The sequence below is a fragment of the Botryllus schlosseri genome, chromosome 9 (assembly GCF_051294905.1).
Source record: "Botryllus schlosseri isolate E-star chromosome 9, Bs_hap1, whole genome shotgun sequence".
Classification (NCBI taxonomy): domain Eukaryota; kingdom Metazoa; phylum Chordata; class Ascidiacea; order Stolidobranchia; family Styelidae; genus Botryllus; species Botryllus schlosseri.
This window is the reverse complement of record NC_137244.1, coordinates 16,449,669-16,468,164: the sequence shown is the minus strand read 5'-3', so window position 1 is coordinate 16,468,164 and position 18,496 is coordinate 16,449,669. Positions and strand designations below refer to the sequence as shown.

Sequence of the window (18,496 nt, the reverse complement as noted above, 5' to 3'; positions counted from 1 at the left end):
TGCTCCTTTTAAATGCGAGAACCCATGATTACATGCGTAAGTGGAGCCAAACATGGTCACTACAGGAGAAGTACATACCCAATTTAAGGTGCGTCACATCAGTGACGTGGGGTAAGGGGAGCCAAGTGAGGCAGTTCGTCACCTGTCGCCAGGATGAGTGAACGAAAATTGTGAAACCATCAATTACTATTGATATTTTCTATGGATGTTCATTGTTCATGTTCATGAATGACTGCATTTTGAACATTTTCCTCACTAAATTAGTAAATTTACAAATTTCTTATTTGCAAATTAAGCCTGAAACGATTGACTATGCAGACGGGCCAATCTTCACTATTGATACCGTAATTCATCGTAAATAGCTTAGAATTTATAATAGCCTAACTGATATTAATTGAATGTAAGATGGTCGCATTCATTCCTAATATCTAAATACTGCTCGACTTCTCAATTCTCAAAGTATAAGGCGTAAACATATAACGTTGCGCCACACGCCTACATTTTATCTACTACAAAGCGACTTACCAATCAAAAACGTGGATAGCTACGGCGTTGTTTGTAATTCGAGTTTGTAATTGTGAATGTCACTTCCAAGGCAGTTCATTTCGCGCCGTAGATCATGAAGACAGTGCGCATTTATTTGATAACTGCATCGTCATATGGGCATCGTCATGTCTGCTATTCTCTTTCGTCAAGCAACGTATCGTGCAATCCAAGATTTCGAGTCGGGTGCATCGAATTCGCGAGTGATATTGGTCGCCGGGCGACAGTAACTTCAATTTAGGGATTTTGAAAAGGGGGTCCGAGCCCCTAACCCTGGAGACGGCAATTTCTTTACCTCTCGAAAGACATGTTTATACGGTCACGAGAATAATTATTATGGTCGTGATGAAAATTTACTAACAAGTTGCAGCAACATTGATCAATTCAGTTAAAAAGTAAATATTTGGCAAAGAGCCATATCTTATACCCAAAAGAGCCATATATGGCTCGCGAGCCATAGGTTCCCGACCGCTGGGATATAGGCTACTGATAGCGGAGTTCGGGGCGTAGCGAAATATATTTCGAAACAGCAGAGAATAACGGAGAAGTCAGCCATACGAGTTTCAGGCCAATTTGGCGACTGATTGCCCATCGATGAGATGACATAGCAGACGGTTACAATATACTGAAAGCGGAGTTCAGGGCGTAGCGAAATATATTTCGAAACAGCAGTGAATAACGGAGAAGTCAGCCATACGAGTTTCAGGCCAATTTGGCGACTGATTGCCCATCGATGAGATGACATAGCGGACGGTTATGATATAGGCTACTGATAGCGGAGTTCGGGGCGTAGCGAAATATATTAAGCTGATCGCTAACCCTCGCCAACAGAAAAATCTAACAATAAGCCCATTTACATGGCCGTTTGGGTCAGCTTCGAAGCTGACTCGTCAATCCGACTCTCTCGTTTTTGAAAAAGAGAAAAAGGCAGACGGCTTCAATCCGTCTTGAGCTCAATCCGTTCCGCAGAGTCGCTTGGAGACGGCTTGAACATTACCGGTACTTGAAAACGAATCCAGACTACAGCAACATACCAACATTTCATGTTCATATTTCACGAAACCGGCACGTATTTCAACTGGGTGAATATGAAAGCTCTATCAGTACATGATACTGCTTTTCTAATATGCACGTGGTCTTATTTGTTCAGCGTCACAACTTATGAAGCGAGTACAGCCAACAATATAACTTGCACAACTCACTATCAGAAAGAATATATACACGGTGTATTTGGTCATTCTAGAATTGCGTTGAAGTATTTCTGGATATCTCAACTGCCGTAGCATATTCCCGAGTTGAATCCCAAAGTGCTGTAGTATCACTCGAGCTGCGATCAACACGACCATGTAAACTCGATCACTTTGGCAAGCCGTCTCATGACGTCACTCCAAGACGACTTGGCTGCAAGACGACTTGACCATGTAAATGGGCTTAATGCCCCTTTCACGCTTGCATAGACGCGCTTCCATAGACGAGAGATCGACGAGAAAAAGGCATGTAATCAGCGTCAGCGATCGGCGTCGCGCGCAGCAAATTGAAATTAGGCGATAACGTAAAGAAATGTTGTTATAGCAGCAGCGTTGACTTGGGATTTTCGGGATAGAATCGAGCCTGGAAGGGGGTAGAACGTTCTTCAATTCTACCCCCCTGTCTACGCCCCTGCATAGTAATATTTCTATATTTGTCATGGCGGAATGTCAGCCAGTTTTTGCGTAGCATACCACTGCAAAAAGGTCAGACAAATTTGGTCTTGAATCATTATGTCAGAAAAAGAAGTCTGAAAGACCAATTGTTCTTGCCAAGTAGGCTACTTTCTGTCTCAAAAGTAAGACCCAAATTGATGGAAAATAGACTTAAACTGGAAACTGAGCAATCAACACAATGTCTTGGACTCGAGTCATAAAACCATGACTCGAACTCGACGCTCTGCTCGATGAGTTGAACTCGGATTTGACTCGGTGATAAATTGAAAATGACTCGACTTGAATGTAGTCAAATCTATTAAAGTGGGATCGACTTGTGACTTGGTCACAACCCTGCTCACTTGACTGAAATTGCTGAAAATGAGACCAAATTTGTATATTTTTTGTAGTGTAGTCAGACATGAACATGTACATCAACCTACTTATTTAGTTACTTTTAGTTACTAAAACTATGTAGTTCTAGTTGTGGATTTGAAAAAGTGAATAGTTTCTGGTTCTAGTTGCAGATATTTGAAAGTGAGTAGTTCTAGTTCTAATAGCAGATTTTGAAAAGTTCAGGGCCGGCCAACCCGTGGCCCGCGAGTTAATTTCCGAAATTAGTAGTATTATCAAAAATGGATTGCACAGATTGTGAACTTGCAAGGCCAATCAAAAATTTGATTGGTCTGGCCGCAGCACTTGAGATGTGATGACTGAAATATCAGTTCCAACGCATTGGTAAGTCTATGAGCCAGTCACATTTTGGTAGATCTTCATACACTACAATAAAGCAGAATACTTTGCGATAGATTAATCAAAAGATTAATCAATTTTCTACACACACTTAGCGCAACATCTTGTCACCCGATTTCTTGCTTTTAATATTGTTACCCCTTTGTGAAAATGAAAGAACGCCTAATCTATCAGATTGAGTCTAACTATATATATATTCGCGACCTCCCGTTTGCGCTCGCAGAAGGACCGTCGACTATGAAACCTAGGCACAAAATGATTGCCGCATGTTGGACGAAGCTTTCGATATCGATATGTCCAGGTGCCGAATAGTCCAGTCCTTGCAAACTGAGCCCAGCGATATACAGCAGGCTTGCAATATAGTCAAGTGACGATATTATTAATTTATCAACTTCAAAAAATTTTCGTGCCTCGCGCGGCTAGTGGCCGGCAGAATAGTTCGTCAATCGAATGTGGTGATTTGGCTGAAAAGGTTGGCCACCGCCGTTCTAGTTGCTAGTTTAAAAAATTGAGTAGTTCTAGTTGAAGTTGCGCATTTTGAAATTCCAGTACTTTGTACAAGTCTGAGTGTTGTGGGTGGATAAAAAATTACCTCAGCAACATTTGTACCAAACATTAGGCTTACCATACGTCCTCTTTTAAGAGGATTTGTCCTCTTTTTTGACTTTTTTGAAAGTGTCCTCGGAGGACGCCCTTTTGTCCTCTTTTTTGAGATTTTGTCCTCTTTTTTGAAAATTTAGGTCAGATATAGAGGAAATTGCGAGTGATATGCCGCAAATTAGCGCAGAAGTGAAGCTCCGGCGGGTATTTCGGAGGAAAAGCGGTGATTTCAGCTCTGAGCGAAATGAAGACCTTTTTTTTTATTTTTTTTAGTCAACCGACCGCAAAGTGGGAAAAATTCACCGGTTTTTGAGAATTCTACTCCGGTTTTGTATCTTGCAAATTTCTGAAAAAGTGTCCTCTTTTTGCATTTTCAAAATATGGTAAGCCTACCAAACATTCATTTGCTGCATTCAAGTTTTTTCAGGATGACTTCATGATTGGGAGCCAGAGGGTTCCGTACTAGCCTACATAACTGATGACGCAGCCTATCCCTTTCAGCCCCGGCTCATGGAGCCTTTTCCCTGAAACACAAACAGAGCATAAGCTAAAGCTAATTTCAAATATGTAATATAAATTTCCTTTCTGCTGCCCTTAAAATTCACAATTGCTTTTTCAGAAACTTGGCAAAGCACACATGAAGGTTGAAAGATTTTGGTCAACTGAAGGCGCGGTGTTCAGCTTTTCTCATAAACTGCAATCCGCTAAGGCCAGAATGATACAGAGGATGGTATACGCAATGAACACAAGACCTGGTGGTGATTCAAGTATCGCTGGCCCAGACGTCGGAAATGCCCTGTGTGACTTTCTCAATAAACAATGCTCTTGTTTAACCAGATGTGTTTGTGCTGTTTCATTTTATTCATGAGAGAAACTATAACTTAATGCACACTTGCACAGTTCCGCCTTTTCACCTTTTTCATCAGTATCCTCCATCTAGACCTGCGAAAAGATCAAATTAAGTTAAACTTGCCTAACCTTGTATAACAAAGGAATGACTTGGTTGTAACAAGAACATGAAGGCATAGGTGAAAACCAAATTATGGCTTGGATGATGTACGATGGCTTACCAGCCCGTTGGTACAATTTGAATTTTTGGTTAGTGAGTCAGAGCTAAGGACATCATTCTCTGCTGTGCTGCCACTATCAAAGCAGATGTTACTAAATCCTCTTTTCAGTAGACGTATATGACGGTGACTAACCTACACACAGCATATCCGTGGTTAGAAACTTGCCTTTGATGTAGCAAATTTGGTAAGGGTCAAGATCACCTGCCAAATTAGTGTTGAAGTGCTAACGTTTTCAGGCAACTCACCCAATGCTGCATCATTTGGAGATGGTGTTCCATCTTTTTAGCCGTGCTCTAATTACAAAACCACAGAAAAAAGAAGCTGACTTTAACGCAGAGCGAATGTTTGTAGTTGTATAATTGTGTATCTGACTCCAAGATGTATTATTGACTCCAGAAGGTTGCGTTTACAATTCGCTGCGTGTTTCTTCTTTCGTTCGACAGACCGGCGTAACCACGGCGTACGACCTGGTTGGCTGACGTACCACGAAGCCTGTCTATTGCACACGTATTCGATGGATCACACTGACGAATATATTTTGTTTCTGTCTCCACGACTTGTAACTTTATTGCCAATCACGTACGGTTCAAAATGCGGTATATATTATCCACCCAATCAGCGAAATACTTATGAATGTCTATCGACTTCCGAATCATCGAAATAACCATGAATGTATGTCGAGTTCCGAGTCAGCTAATAATCACCAATGCATGCATCAATGTCTCTACGTGGTATTACACACGTATATCTCGAAATGCACCAAACATCGTACGATTTATTTCCTATCTATAATTCACACGACAAATAGACGACTCACAAAGGTCTTTCGGGGTTTCACTTCAGGGAATTAGGTAAGGTTCACAACACTCCCTATTGCTCAAATCTTAAAATGGCGTGAACAATATATTTCGTTAAACTGACTAGTAGTCAGTGACTGCGTATTGTGAGCATACAGAATATAAATCCAAGAATAATGCATTACCAAGAAGATCAAAATGCCGCAGGTATCTGACCTCGAAATACAAGCAGCCTGAATGAACAGCGCGTTACGGTAACTAAAAGTTTGATTGACATCGTTTCGGGAACCCAGCTGCGCCATTCGTGTTCATACTCAGTCGGTCCCGTAAAAATCTCCGAAAATAAGCGCGTTCATACCGCCCCGAATCACCAGTGTTATGTTCACATAGAGGGGCTCCGGTAAACATTTTCGAGAAATGTTATTCCCGGAACCCCGGTAGGAAAAGGGCCTTAGTATAGCATAACCAACCACGCATCTTTATGGATGGAAATCTCACTTGGTTTCGATGTGGGTCACAATCATGTTACTAATCCATTCCGTTTTCCCACAACGCACCTACCCACTTAAATTCCACTTGGATACCAAGTGGGCGTGCTAGCTGGGGGTGTCTGATTCCATAGACTACTCCAACCCAGCTAGCACGCCCACTTGGTATCCAAGTGGAATTTAAGTGGGTAGGGTAACCCTAATCACAAAGGCTATGCCCTAATCTAGACCGAATTTCATATTTTTTAATTTTCTCATCAACAGTCATAACCTTCCATGCCATCAAACAATCTGTTGAGGTTGCTAGCATCCCGGTTGGATTTTGTGATATGACGATAACGGGGGCGTGTCTAAAAAATAGGTTGGTAACCACTGGCCTAGGCCTTGGTGGGTGTATATACTCCTAGTCGTTTCGTCGTCTTCCTATCATTCATTGCATTGCAGTCTTGTGATATTTTGAAGTGATGAAATTTATGAATAAACTTGAACTTGAACGTTGCCGTTTCATGCTTATGGAGCGACAACAAATCTGCCGACTCTCGCATCACTCGACCGTGAATCACGTGTTGCGCATCAATCGTAGGTCGGTTATATTTTTTGTTACGTGCCTACCAGTAATGAGCGGATAGTGCTTTTCGAGACTCCGAATCCCTCCGTCAACTTTAGTGTCTGGCGAAAACTCCCTCCGACTCCGAACAGCTCAATCCCAGACTCCGACGAATCTCGTCAAGTATCCGAAACAGTGGCAAGCATGGTACACTTGGTCATGTGTTTTACTAAATTAATTTGATAATATTGTCGGCCTCATATAGTATTGTCTACTCTCCAGTCCCCAATTGCAGTGCAGATGACTGATTTTTATGCACTTGGCAATCATTTTTGCCTGTTACCCGTCATATTACAACTTTACAAGGTGTCAATAATCTGTGCTTTGGTTTGTAATCATAAAGAAGAATGTATTCTGGTCAGAGCTATCCAAAGATATCGGAGACAAAAGTTACAATACTCCGGAATTATCCGGAAAAATATCTGTAGTAAACTCCGACTGTCACAAAATCGGCAAAACTCCACTCCGAATCCACTCCGACTCCGGTCTGATGCTCATCACTGGTGCCTACTACTGGGGGATCTCCCAGGTTAAAGATTAGGTAACTGTCGTGTGGTGCCTAGACAAATATTTGAAAAGTGAGTAGTTCTCGTTCTTGACTCAAGGTTGCCAGATTGGCCCTTTTGGGGCCAGATTACACAAATTTGGCCCGTTTTAGAGGCAGTTGGCCCCGAAAAAATCAATTTGGCCTCTTGGCCCTTTATTTTCAATATTTGGCCCTTTTTGGAAGCAGTTGAGACATACTATCAAACTAGCTATTCAAATAAATGTATATCGCAAATTGAGCTGACGGTGTTTATGCTAATGTCAAAGATTCAGTGGAAATACTGTAGAAGATGAAGATTTGGATTTGTTTCTGTAGAATGTAGACTGTGTTGGAATTGTAAATACAGATTGGTGATTGGTGATTTGGTGTCCTTGTCCTACAACAGTATCAATATGAGACTGGAATTCCAGGTGATTGACGAAAGGTATGTGGGTAATGTTGCAACGTTATTAACGTTATTGAACAATTTGGCCCTTTTTGGCCCCTTTTCCGGCGCTGTTTGGCCATTTTTCTCAAAAGATGTCTGGCAACCCTGTCTTGACTTCTGGTTGCGAAGTTTGAAAATTTAGTAGTTCTAGTTCTAGTTCTAGTTGCAATTTTAAAAATTCAGTAGAGTTTTAGTTCAAGTTGCGCTTTTTGAAAATCCAGTAGTTTGTACACGTTTGGACTTAACGCATATTGATGAGGCCTGAGGGTAACGTCAGTATTAGCTTAGGTTACTTTTACTGTACATATGTAAATATCAACTTGCATGGTGTAGAGTTGATGTTGGGTTTTCACGCTTCATAACCTTGTAACGAAAAGGTACAGCATGCCCTGAACGCCCATATATTCGAATAATTATCACTATTCTCTGCTGCCCTGTTTGTATGATAAAACAGTTGATACTTGATACATTTAATTTTGAAGTGCAGAAGCAGTCACCAAATGTGCTCAGCCCAGCATATCTATAGTTTGCTGGTGTTCGGTATTTCATGAATAGATGGATCAAAACCAACTGGTAGAATATGCGTATGCTGACATTGTGCATCGGTATTTTTGACAAAATCACGTTGATTTGCAAAGTAGAATTCTTGATGACTCTTAAAATGACTTGATTACAACCCTGAACCCAGGTAGGCTATAACAGAGAAGAAAGTTCATTCATGAAATATATTGTAAGATATAATGTGTTAATACTTCAAGACGAAACTTATAAGATTTAGAAATTGACAGACCCATCTAAACTTCAGCTGATACTTTACATCTGTTATTTGAACGTTGACGTCCGAGAGCAGTACAGTATATATATAGAATATTTTTTTGACTGTCGTATTTTGTCATTTCCTAGCATCTCGTTGATGTAGCACAATCGTATATATAATAGAACTCGGCGATATTTATGCTCAGATCTCCTATTAAAGACCAAACTTGTAATATGAATTGAAGTTGTGGACAGAGGATTATGAAGCCTATAGTCCCCAAACTTAACCTTTGCTCTACCGAAGACGGTTCGAAATCATGGTTAAAATTTCTTCTGCTATGTTCGATCATTTCGAACATGCGATATGAAGACCTGCAATTACTGAATATCAGCACCCCTGATACTGAAGAAATTGCAAAAGATGAAAAGTCATGTGATGCTTGCAATAATGGAACAGATGATTCCACACTGACGATATCCTGGTTTGGGATACTTCAATGGATCCGGTTGTTATTTGGAAGACTAACAGCAAGGACATCAAGAACATGGCAAACTTTCAAATCTAGTTATAACAAAGCTTCCACAGATGCCTTGTACCAGATCACAGTTTCAAAGTCTCCTACTTTGAGCGGTTGTACAATGCCAATGCAATGTCATGCTCAGTGTAATAGTAGCAGTAATGGTGGAGATATCCGTAGCATACTTGGTGAAGTTGACATCGTAGATGATGACGGTGAATTATATTTTGACGGAATGGATTTTACAGAAGGTGACACGATTCTTTCACTAATGGACACTTCTGTACTGTGCTATACTGTACTGTACTGTATTTTCAAATCTACTCCTCGTGAAGTTTCAACAGATACCATATACCAGATTACAGTTTCAAGGGCGCTTACAATGAACAGTTGGAGAACACAATGTTACATTACCAGTACTGATGATGGAGATGGTGATAGGACACTCATTGGTGAAGTTGACATTGTTGTAGATGACGGTGAATTATATTTTGACGGAATTGATTTTACCGGAGAAGGTGAAGAGATACTCTTACTAATGAACACTTTTTTACTGAAAGAATGTACTTACAAATGTTGCAAAACAAGCATTCTTTGCTATTGTCCTGGTGGAACTACATTTTATTTGAATCGAAAAGAATCGAACTTCAAATGCCACAATCTTAATCCAAACAATGACATGGAATCACTAATTCTTCTAATCAGGTCCAATTATCAACCAACTGAATTGAAGAAATTTCTTGAAAAAGTAAAATTGTGCCAAGATCAACATAATGACCAAAGTCAATTCTGTACAGCAATGGAAAACGGGGATAAAAAACACTCAATCGAGTGCCTTCTTAAAGATAAAGGCATTGCGATAGACATGAATGTGGCCATATGCATGTATATAATACAAATGCAAACTGTAACTGTTCATTTTTCACGAAAACTAATCTTACATCTGTCGGAGCTGAATCCCTGTCTGTACCGGCATGGGATAAAATCTCACAAACTGCATCAACTTATGGGAAGATATATCACACATCGTAAATTATCTAAGAATAATGATAGTTTGCGTTATTCATCATTTGTGGATTTACATAAGCTTGATGTTGAGAGGGAGGATGAACTCAGCATGAGTAAAAACCTTCAAGCGATCAATTTTCACAAGTGCTTGGAGGAATATTATGTCAAGCTGGGAATGAATGCCTGCAACGCTAACAAAATGAGACACATTCTTATCAAGAATCTCAATTCAATCCTTACAGCATCTTCGATGAACACAGGATGTTGTCAAGACGGAGGTAACATGACAATCAATGACCCCGATAAAGCTCCCTTAGGATATATAAAACCCATTGGAATTTTAAAACATAGTAAGTATGATGAACAGGAATCGAAGAAGTCGTCAGACTTCTGTGACATTCAAAATGTACCGAGAGTTATATATCGAGAGTTACCGGAGGAAAAATCGACAGCACCGCCATATCCCGATGTAAGAGGTAAGTGGGCAAGTCAGTAGCCTAAATTAAGAGATCAATATCAGAAATGCCTCTACTTACAGATAAAAACTATAGAATCTCTACATTGCGTAATAGTAGAATATTGAACTGCTCAGTGCAGGATGTTGCCAGCGCTGGATTTTACATTGATATGAATGGATTTATATCCTGCTTCAGGTGAGGTCTTTTCCTCGCTCAACAGCGATTCATATCTTACATCGGCCAACATCTTGCCACTATTTTTCCATGACTCCTGTTTCTGATATTGATGCAAGTCGTAAGTACCGTAAACCGGGGTAACTTTGGACAATTTTCAACAATTCCGCTCTGTATCTTGGAAATGCTGGGGTGTAGGGGAGGCAAGTTTGGTGTTTTTCATAGGTCATGGAGCAAAGATTGGAATTACCTAATCCAAAATCTTCATGGTCATAAATAAGTACCTTATTTTCGTAAATTATCCGTGTCCAAAGTTACCCCTGCATGTGGGGTAACTTTGGACAATGTAGTTTTTTGTATGCCTTTACACTCTATTGTTTATGAAACCTCGTAAATGAGGCTTATTTGGCAAGAGTTGATGAGTGCAGTGGCTAAAACTGAAACAAAATAGTTTATGTCTTGCCTATTGCATGATTTTTACCTAATCCACCCCCCCCCAAAAAAAGAAAAAATTAGGTAGTTTATGAAGGGTAATGCCATGCCCCCTTATTCATCCCTTATCTCAATTTTCCCTCATGCCTTCACCATTTGGGACTCATAAATAATATATCTATGGTGATGCCTGATGCGGGGTATCCCACTGGCAGTGTCAGCAACCGACAGCAAACATTAAGCATGTTACCGTGAATTATTGCCGATTTCAAAGATGTTACTGTTCTTTAAAAGAATCACTTTCCCTTTCTTATGTCCTCTGATGGATATATTTGTCATACTTTACGATATCCCATATTCAGCAGGCACATCTTTAGGAGTATGTGATAAGTTTTTGAAGTAGCTTACGCCCGATTACAATCTCTCGGCTCATTGCCTACCCATTTTTCATATTTTGGCAAACTCTTAATTTGTTGACCTTCTCATTACATTTTAAAAAGCCATCAGGCCGGTCATAATGACTACAGTTGACGTTACACTTTGACACAGATGAAGCAGCCACTTTCCAGAGCTCTCAATATCACATTTTCCACTGTCCAAAGTTGCCCCGTTCTGATAAAATTTGACGGGGTAACTTTGGACATCACATTTTCTTGTATTGATCTAAGAGTGAGCCCACTGAGATTTTTGCCATGGATTAAGACTACTTAGAGGTATTTGCTGCCAAGTTTTGAATCTATGAATCACATGCTATCTATGTTTGGTTGTAAGAAGTTTATTGGCCATCAATTTTGATGAAATTGACCCCCGTCATTAATTTATCAATGTTGGGTCAAGTTTAACTGGTAGTGAAATGAATCCATCTTTTGTTAAAACTACTTGCGGTACTCTTGCCTCATGAAAAAGAATTGGACATCCAGCGGCAACCATTTTCCATCAATAACCATTTGAATCTTTTCCTGCTTAGTGTCCAAAGTTACCCTTGAGTCCAAAGTTACCCCTGTTTACGGTATCGACTTTCACTGACATGGACCATACCGACTGTGCTAAACCCTTTGTCTGCCGTAGAAAAATGGAATAATTTGAATACAGTGGGTATATTTTGATTTGGCTTTCCCTTGGAATATTTATTGTCCATGTTTTTTTAACTGGCCCTCTGGAATCTGGATAGTAGCCTAATATTTTTCCGTTTGTTCGTCTGGTTTAATGCAGTGTCGATCCATTGCTTACTGTTGAGAATTTTTTTTTCAAATCTTGCTTGCTGGGCGATTAAATCGTCAGGTTCCCTAAAAAACAATACACACCAAGTACGAATCCATGCCAACCAAAGTTTTGAATTTAGAATAATGAATTTTTTTTCAAATTTTGCTGACCACCCCATGAAATTGATACGTCGTCTACAAAAACGATTTGACTCAATTCCAACCGCTACAAGAGAAGTTAAAATAGCATTGACGGTTGGTAATCCCAGAATTATCAACGAAAAAAATCAAATAACTTTGCTTCTACTGGTTGGAATTGAGTCAAATTTGTTTTGCATCGTTTTTGTAGACAACATATCAATCTCATGAGGTAATATTTGAAAAAAAAAATTGAAACATTTTATAATAAATTCAAAATTTAAAACTGTAATAGCTTCGCGATTACCGGTTGGAATGGATCCAAATTTGGTGTACATCGTTCTTTTAGCCACCCTAATCAACATTCATTGCCAAATTCACTTCAATCTATCATTAGCAAGTTGCATATCTTACTGAATAGCGGTGGCCGAATATTTGAGGCATTTTTATGATCTTCGTCTGGACTATTAGCACAACGCATGGTTTTGAAACCAACTACAGTAATATTGACACGGGACAGCATTTTATTTCCTTACAAGTATAATATACAATTACTGCTGCTAGTATGAAGTGGAATGTTTCTTACCTCATAGATCACTGTCTTTCTGTCTGCCTGCAAATGTTACTGTGATTTAATATTTTACTGATACTTTTCATACATACTTCTCAAGGTTCCTCATTATGCAACATTTAGATGCAACATGAAATTTCATGCTCAAGACTTTCGGCCACAAGACCCTTTTGCCTCCAGGTGGCATGGCAGCCCCTGTGCGAACTCCAGGTGAGATAATATATCACTTGAATAAGCCTCTCTCTACCAAAGTGTTCCACTATTTTTTTTATGTTCTATTCGTATACAGTAGCTAAATAGCCTATGTAACACCTTAAAAAATTTTGCGGTATAAGTCGAGAGTTATTTGACTAAATGCGTAGTAACTAGGGCCCGCATTCCTTTTAGGGTCCATTAGACAATTTTTTAGGACCTCAAAGCGTCTTCCAAAATATGTGAACAACGCAACCAAACGTAGCCGAGCTGGTTGCAAAAAATCAACAAAACACGTCACATTGACGCCGTAAAATCAAACGCACTGTTTTATGTTGATTTCGTAAGGGACCGTTGATCATTTGAAAAATCGCCAATAGACCGTTTCATGAATTTTCTGGAAAAGTTTGAGAACCACTGGAATAAATGCAGCAACTAGTTCGAACAGGTCGAACTTCATGCATAAACTGGTGTAGTGCAGTGAGCCGTAACAGTATTTACCATCAGTGGAATATCCTCAGTATCATTCACAGATTAGGACTACTCCATTTCAAGTTTCAACTACTGGCGTGACCATTGGGTCTCTTCAATCCATGACTAATTTAGTGGCACGTCATAAATGTTTATCATTCCTTACCTCAGTATTGCTTAGGGCAGTGGTTCCCAACGTGGGGGCAACCCCCTCCTTGGGGGAGGTAGGCGTGAAAACATCTGAAGCGGGGTGCGAAGAAGCGGTCAACTGAAAAAGATTTTTGCGCCCTGCGCGATTTACCTTCAATTCACACGTGTTTCTCTATATGTAGACCGAATTTCATATTTTTTAATTCTCTCATCAACATTCATAACCTTCCATGCCATCAAACAATCTGTTGAGGTTGCTAGCATCCCGGTGATATGACGATAAGGGAGGGGGGGGGGTGCGAAATTTTTCATTATCATGAAGGGGGGCGTGTCTAAAAAAGGTTGGGAACCACTGGCTTAGGGGAATTCCCAGGGTATTGAAATGGTTTCATATTTTTATTTGAAGGGTATATAAAGGAAGGAAAGGACATGGTTTATTTTGTCCTTGGTGTTTTTATTCACCAGGGGATTTCGTAGGGTTTTAATTTTCTTTCATCTTGGTGGGAACTGGGCAGGTTGGTCATTTTTAATGATTTCACTACAAGCAATCATGGTTTTTATCTGGGTATCTTATGTGATTCACGCAATTTTCTAACAATTGGCCAAATTGTGTTGATTACATCAGTGCAGTTATATTTAACATGCTCAAGTCATCAAAGAGGCCTAATCATATCAGTTTATGTAGTTGTTGTTGGCTCGTGGTGAAGAAGAGCAGCATGACAGATGTTTTATTGGCTGCTGCGTTAACGCTTTGCGTGACCAGCACATTATCGGTCCAATTATGGTAGATCGTTACAATGCCATTTACATTTAATTTCATTTCCGAAGAATAGAGGCAATACTGCACCTATAGTTTTAAATTTCAAGACGCATGTGCTCCAGGCAAAAGTATTCATGTCTTTTATCCAGAAAGCTTCAACTGTGGTTTGCTAAAACAGGGTCTAATGCTCAAAAATCAAGGACCACCAGATTAGGACACGTCATGTGCTGCTAGATTACGATATGATCATTACATACTAGATTGCGATACGATATTTCCATGCGTTTTGTTTAAAGCCGTTTTTACTTTCACAATGCAGGATCACAATAATATCATCTCATACGCTCGTCCTCATTGCTCTTCACAATATTATATGTCCTTATTGGTAACAGCAGCATGACACTATCCATGGCGAACTGGATGATAGAACCTGTGACAACGGGCCTGATGCTAACAGTGAATGAACTCCCACAACAACGCTGTGTGACTTTATGTTATTGGGTGATTTGAAGTGGTTTTAGCAGGAAAGATCACGCAACGACATAGCACCATGTACCATGTAACAGTTTGTTATAAATCAGTTGTTATCAACTTGTAGGCCTATCATGTTATCAAAACAACACGTGTCTGTGATGCTGCTCCAGTGTTCTAGACTTGAGTTGGTTCAATTGAACCAGGGTACCATTCTTGAGATATGCATTCTGAACTTCAATTCCGCTTATCTGGTGAAAGATTAACTGTTAGCTGATCGTACCACTCGTTGGTATTTTCTCGAAATGTGGAAATTGTACTCAACACTTTGATGGGTATCAATTCTGGATGTAACAGAAATCAAATACAGGTACAACTCTATAATATCAACGGTATGATAGTTTTATAATAGGATAGGCTGGACAGCGCTCTTTAAAAACGTTTTTGAGATGCCAGTCGCCCGTTATAATCTTACTGCCTATTGGATGGTTACATATGTCTTTTTGACTTTTAACAAATAGAATAGGCCTCTCATATTGCACTTACGTTAATTATGCAACTTAGTGTACTCAGGTGATGAAAGATACTTCTAACGGCGTTCAGTGATGCTTGATTTCTCTGGTTGGCTATGCCTATGACTCAATATATGAATTTCAAAATCGTTCATGTTGATCTTCAGTTGCTTGAATATTCAAATGTAGCCCGAGTATATTTATACATAGAATAAGCCTGAGACTCGTCACTAGCCAACAAATGCTACATATCTAGGCCTTTGGTGTGTGCATACAATGCCCGTACCGCAAATTTGGAACATTCTTTGAAAATAAACGACGTTTTTGCTATTATTCAGCATTTCTTGATCTCTTTAGCGCTCTTACCCCTTGAAGTTTCATTAATATTTCTTGTACCCCTTGTTTGGTGCTTCTACCCTGGTGCCTGTACCCTGGTTAAGAACCCATGCTATAATTTCTTCAAGTTGCATTACAAGCCATATTAAAGTCCTAACCAATTGTTTATGGATTGAGAGATATAGCTGGTCCATTGCGGCCTAGTTGTTGTCATTGAGGGCTGAATATCTGATGCGACTTATTAAGAAGATCATATACCGTACTTTTTATACTTTCAATAACCGAAACATGCTTACAGGACCCAGCATGATGGGAGGATATCTGATGATGCAAGGGACCCACCTGGTCAGCAAAGCATCTACATTCCTTCAGGTACCGTAGTTATAATGATGGATTTTAGTTTTAAAAATACCTAATACCATGTTTGGGTCACAAACGATATGAATTTAGGTAGCGACCTCCTTAGGGTTGCATTTAAATCAAATGGATGTTTAAAACACTTAAACGAAGGCCTTTTTTAAAAAACAAAATCGTGTTTTTGTAAGTTGTATAATTATACCATAATTTTGTAAATACTTACCAAATACATGTTGTGTGAGTCTACGGACGACGATTACCACACGATATAGCCGACGTATACGATATGGGACGGTTGGAACCCTCAAAATAATCGGTTCAACAGCTACACCGGTAGTGTGTAGATATAGATCATTGGTACGAAATGAATGTTCTGATGATGATGACAGCCGATCGTAAAAATGCCGCAAGACGATGTAGTCATGGTTCAGAATATTTTTGGTCCGTATATGACAGGGGTTTGAAGCCTCATTCGTCGAAGGAGCTATATTTACCCTATATTTTCAATTGTGAATATCAATCCACTGTGACGTCACAATTGAATAAGAACAATTGAACAAGGGCCTTGTCTTAAACTTGTTTGTTTTAAATTCATTTTTGTTTTAAGCACAACCCTAGACCTTACCAGAGCGATCATTTATTGTGTGTAATACTTGCTGAAGTAGTTGCAAAAAAATTATTTGTGCCTCGATATTTTGCATTGCTTACTACGGCCAAAAAGTGATATAATGCACTGCACAGGCAATATGACTCAGACATGGGGAAACCGTGATTAGTAATAATCGTAAGCGATTAAACGCTTACTTTTTATTCGTCTGAGGACTATGACATAAACTGAACAGTGAACATTCTTGAAGAATGAAGAGTGTGATAATATACCAGGTTGATGGCAGAAATGTCTGATTTTCGGAAGCTTACTGCCCATTATTATGTCACAAATATTGACTTTGCTCGTCATAGCGTAACGAAAGTAAATAGAGATTTGATGTACATGTGGTTGTGTGATTGTAAGAACATCCGCCATGCCTCATATCAGGTTATCAATGCACTTAGAAGCCACTATCTCGCAGCTGGATAATAATCACAACTTTGCCTGGTTTCAAATAGTAACGTATGTACTATGTATTGATGTTTGGTTACTCTTAGTTAAAAGCAGTTTGACTCTTGCTGCTTGAGGAGTGTCGAGCAGTATAGGCCTATTTATGTACACCGGACGAAGATTATAAATTTTGTACTCGTCAAATTGAACATTACGATTACAACATCTAAGAATTGAATATCCAATGACTCAATATCAATATCAATCTTTATTGTAGGCCAAATTTTTTCTTCACTTTATCTTATTCTCATATTGCCCTATTTGAAACTGGGACAAATCGTTTTTTTCACAATTATTTACTCAACATTTGGATCGACCACCATGGCCATCCGCTTATACCAGAGGTCTCAAACTCAAATGTGCTCGCGGGCCAATTTACTAGTTTTTGATGACGCTGCGGGCCGCAGCATCAATAATAGGGATATTCAATGTATAATTTCCAAGTAGACCTTATTTGACGGGAGCTTGCAGACAGGCATTCCACAAACACCGTGAAAATGTTTTGTGCCGGGCATAATTTGTTTACATAATGAGTTATAGACATCGTGCGGGTTATAATATTGCAGCTAGTGGACCTTTGACGTGCCACAATTTTATTTAGAATATTTTAAAATCTACTGAAGATTGATCTGATGTCAGAGCATTTGAGCAGTGTAGCCTAATCAGGGTTTTGATACAGTCGTGATAAGTAGGCTATTGTTACTGTCATTGGACTCATTGCCACCAAAGTCAAATTAATTCAGTGTTAGATTTTGCCTTCGATTATTATTCGAACATATCAATAGCAGCTTAAATATAATCATTATTGAGCCATAGTAATAGCATCGTTCCTTAACTTTAGCGATCGTACCCCTCGCACTTCCAATAAGATTTCTCGTAGCCCACGTTCATTTTAAACACAATTTCTGATGGTACCTAAATTAAAATCAGAAAGCCCATTCACATAAAATCGCACGTATCTCGAAGACCATTTTCCAGATGAATAAATTGGCCAAGAAAATATTCCACATATAGGTCTAATTCCACAATGCATCTCCTACCCCTGATGTGGTGCTTCGTAGCCCGAAGGAGCCTACAGACCCTTGTTAAGAACCCCTGGAATAGAAATGTCCAATCGCCGATGAATTCATTGATGTTGCAGCTGTGGAGCGACCTTCCTCGCCACCGATAATAACACGGATGAAGGAACAAACAACAACCAGCCCGTAACCAACTATATGTCTCGGGGGTCACCTAATGCCGATGGTTGCTGTACTGGCTTGATTAGATAGCTATATACCCTACGTAACGCAAGGTCGCAAGCTACTACCTTTTGATATATTACTATTTTCCATGATAGTTTCATAGATTGTTGCGTCCGTGGGATTGCCAAGTCAC

The 18,496-nt window shown here is 39.5% G+C and overlaps 1 protein-coding gene and 2 long non-coding RNA genes across 5 annotated transcripts in view; 2 read left to right on the top strand and 1 right to left on the bottom strand.

Annotated features, from left to right (window-relative positions):
• The first annotated feature begins 1,988 nt into the window (after positions 1-1,988).
• LOC145446905 (uncharacterized) lies at positions 1,989-4,472 on the top strand. The gene is made up of 2 exons (XR_013917387.1): positions 1,989-2,963; positions 4,198-4,472. It is a non-coding gene; the product is annotated as an uncharacterized LOC145446905 (long non-coding RNA).
• Positions 4,417-5,937, bottom strand: LOC145446904 (uncharacterized). Its single transcript, XR_013917385.1, has 3 exons — positions 5,631-5,937; positions 4,894-4,941; positions 4,417-4,520 (listed from the first exon to the last, which is right to left on the bottom strand). It is a non-coding gene; the product is annotated as an uncharacterized LOC145446904 (long non-coding RNA).
• A 1,456-nt stretch (positions 5,938-7,393) lies between these two features.
• LOC145447381 (putative inhibitor of apoptosis) overlaps positions 7,394-18,496 on the top strand; it is a 42,308-nt gene continuing 31,205 nt past the window's right edge. Inside the window, exons 1-5 of one of the 3 annotated variants that reach the window (XM_080325805.1) lie at positions 7,399-10,074; positions 10,164-10,272; positions 10,335-10,449; positions 12,895-12,981; positions 15,962-16,035. In XM_080325805.1, coding sequence (XP_080181931.1) covers positions 10,424-10,449; positions 12,895-12,981; positions 15,962-16,035 — 187 coding nt within the window. In that variant the 5' untranslated portion in view covers positions 7,399-10,074; positions 10,164-10,272; positions 10,335-10,423. Of the gene's footprint in view, positions 10,273-10,334; positions 10,450-12,894; positions 12,982-15,961; positions 16,036-18,496 lie in introns of all 3 variants that reach the window. The other 2 variants (XM_080325803.1, XM_080325804.1) reach the window with 2 other exon arrangements.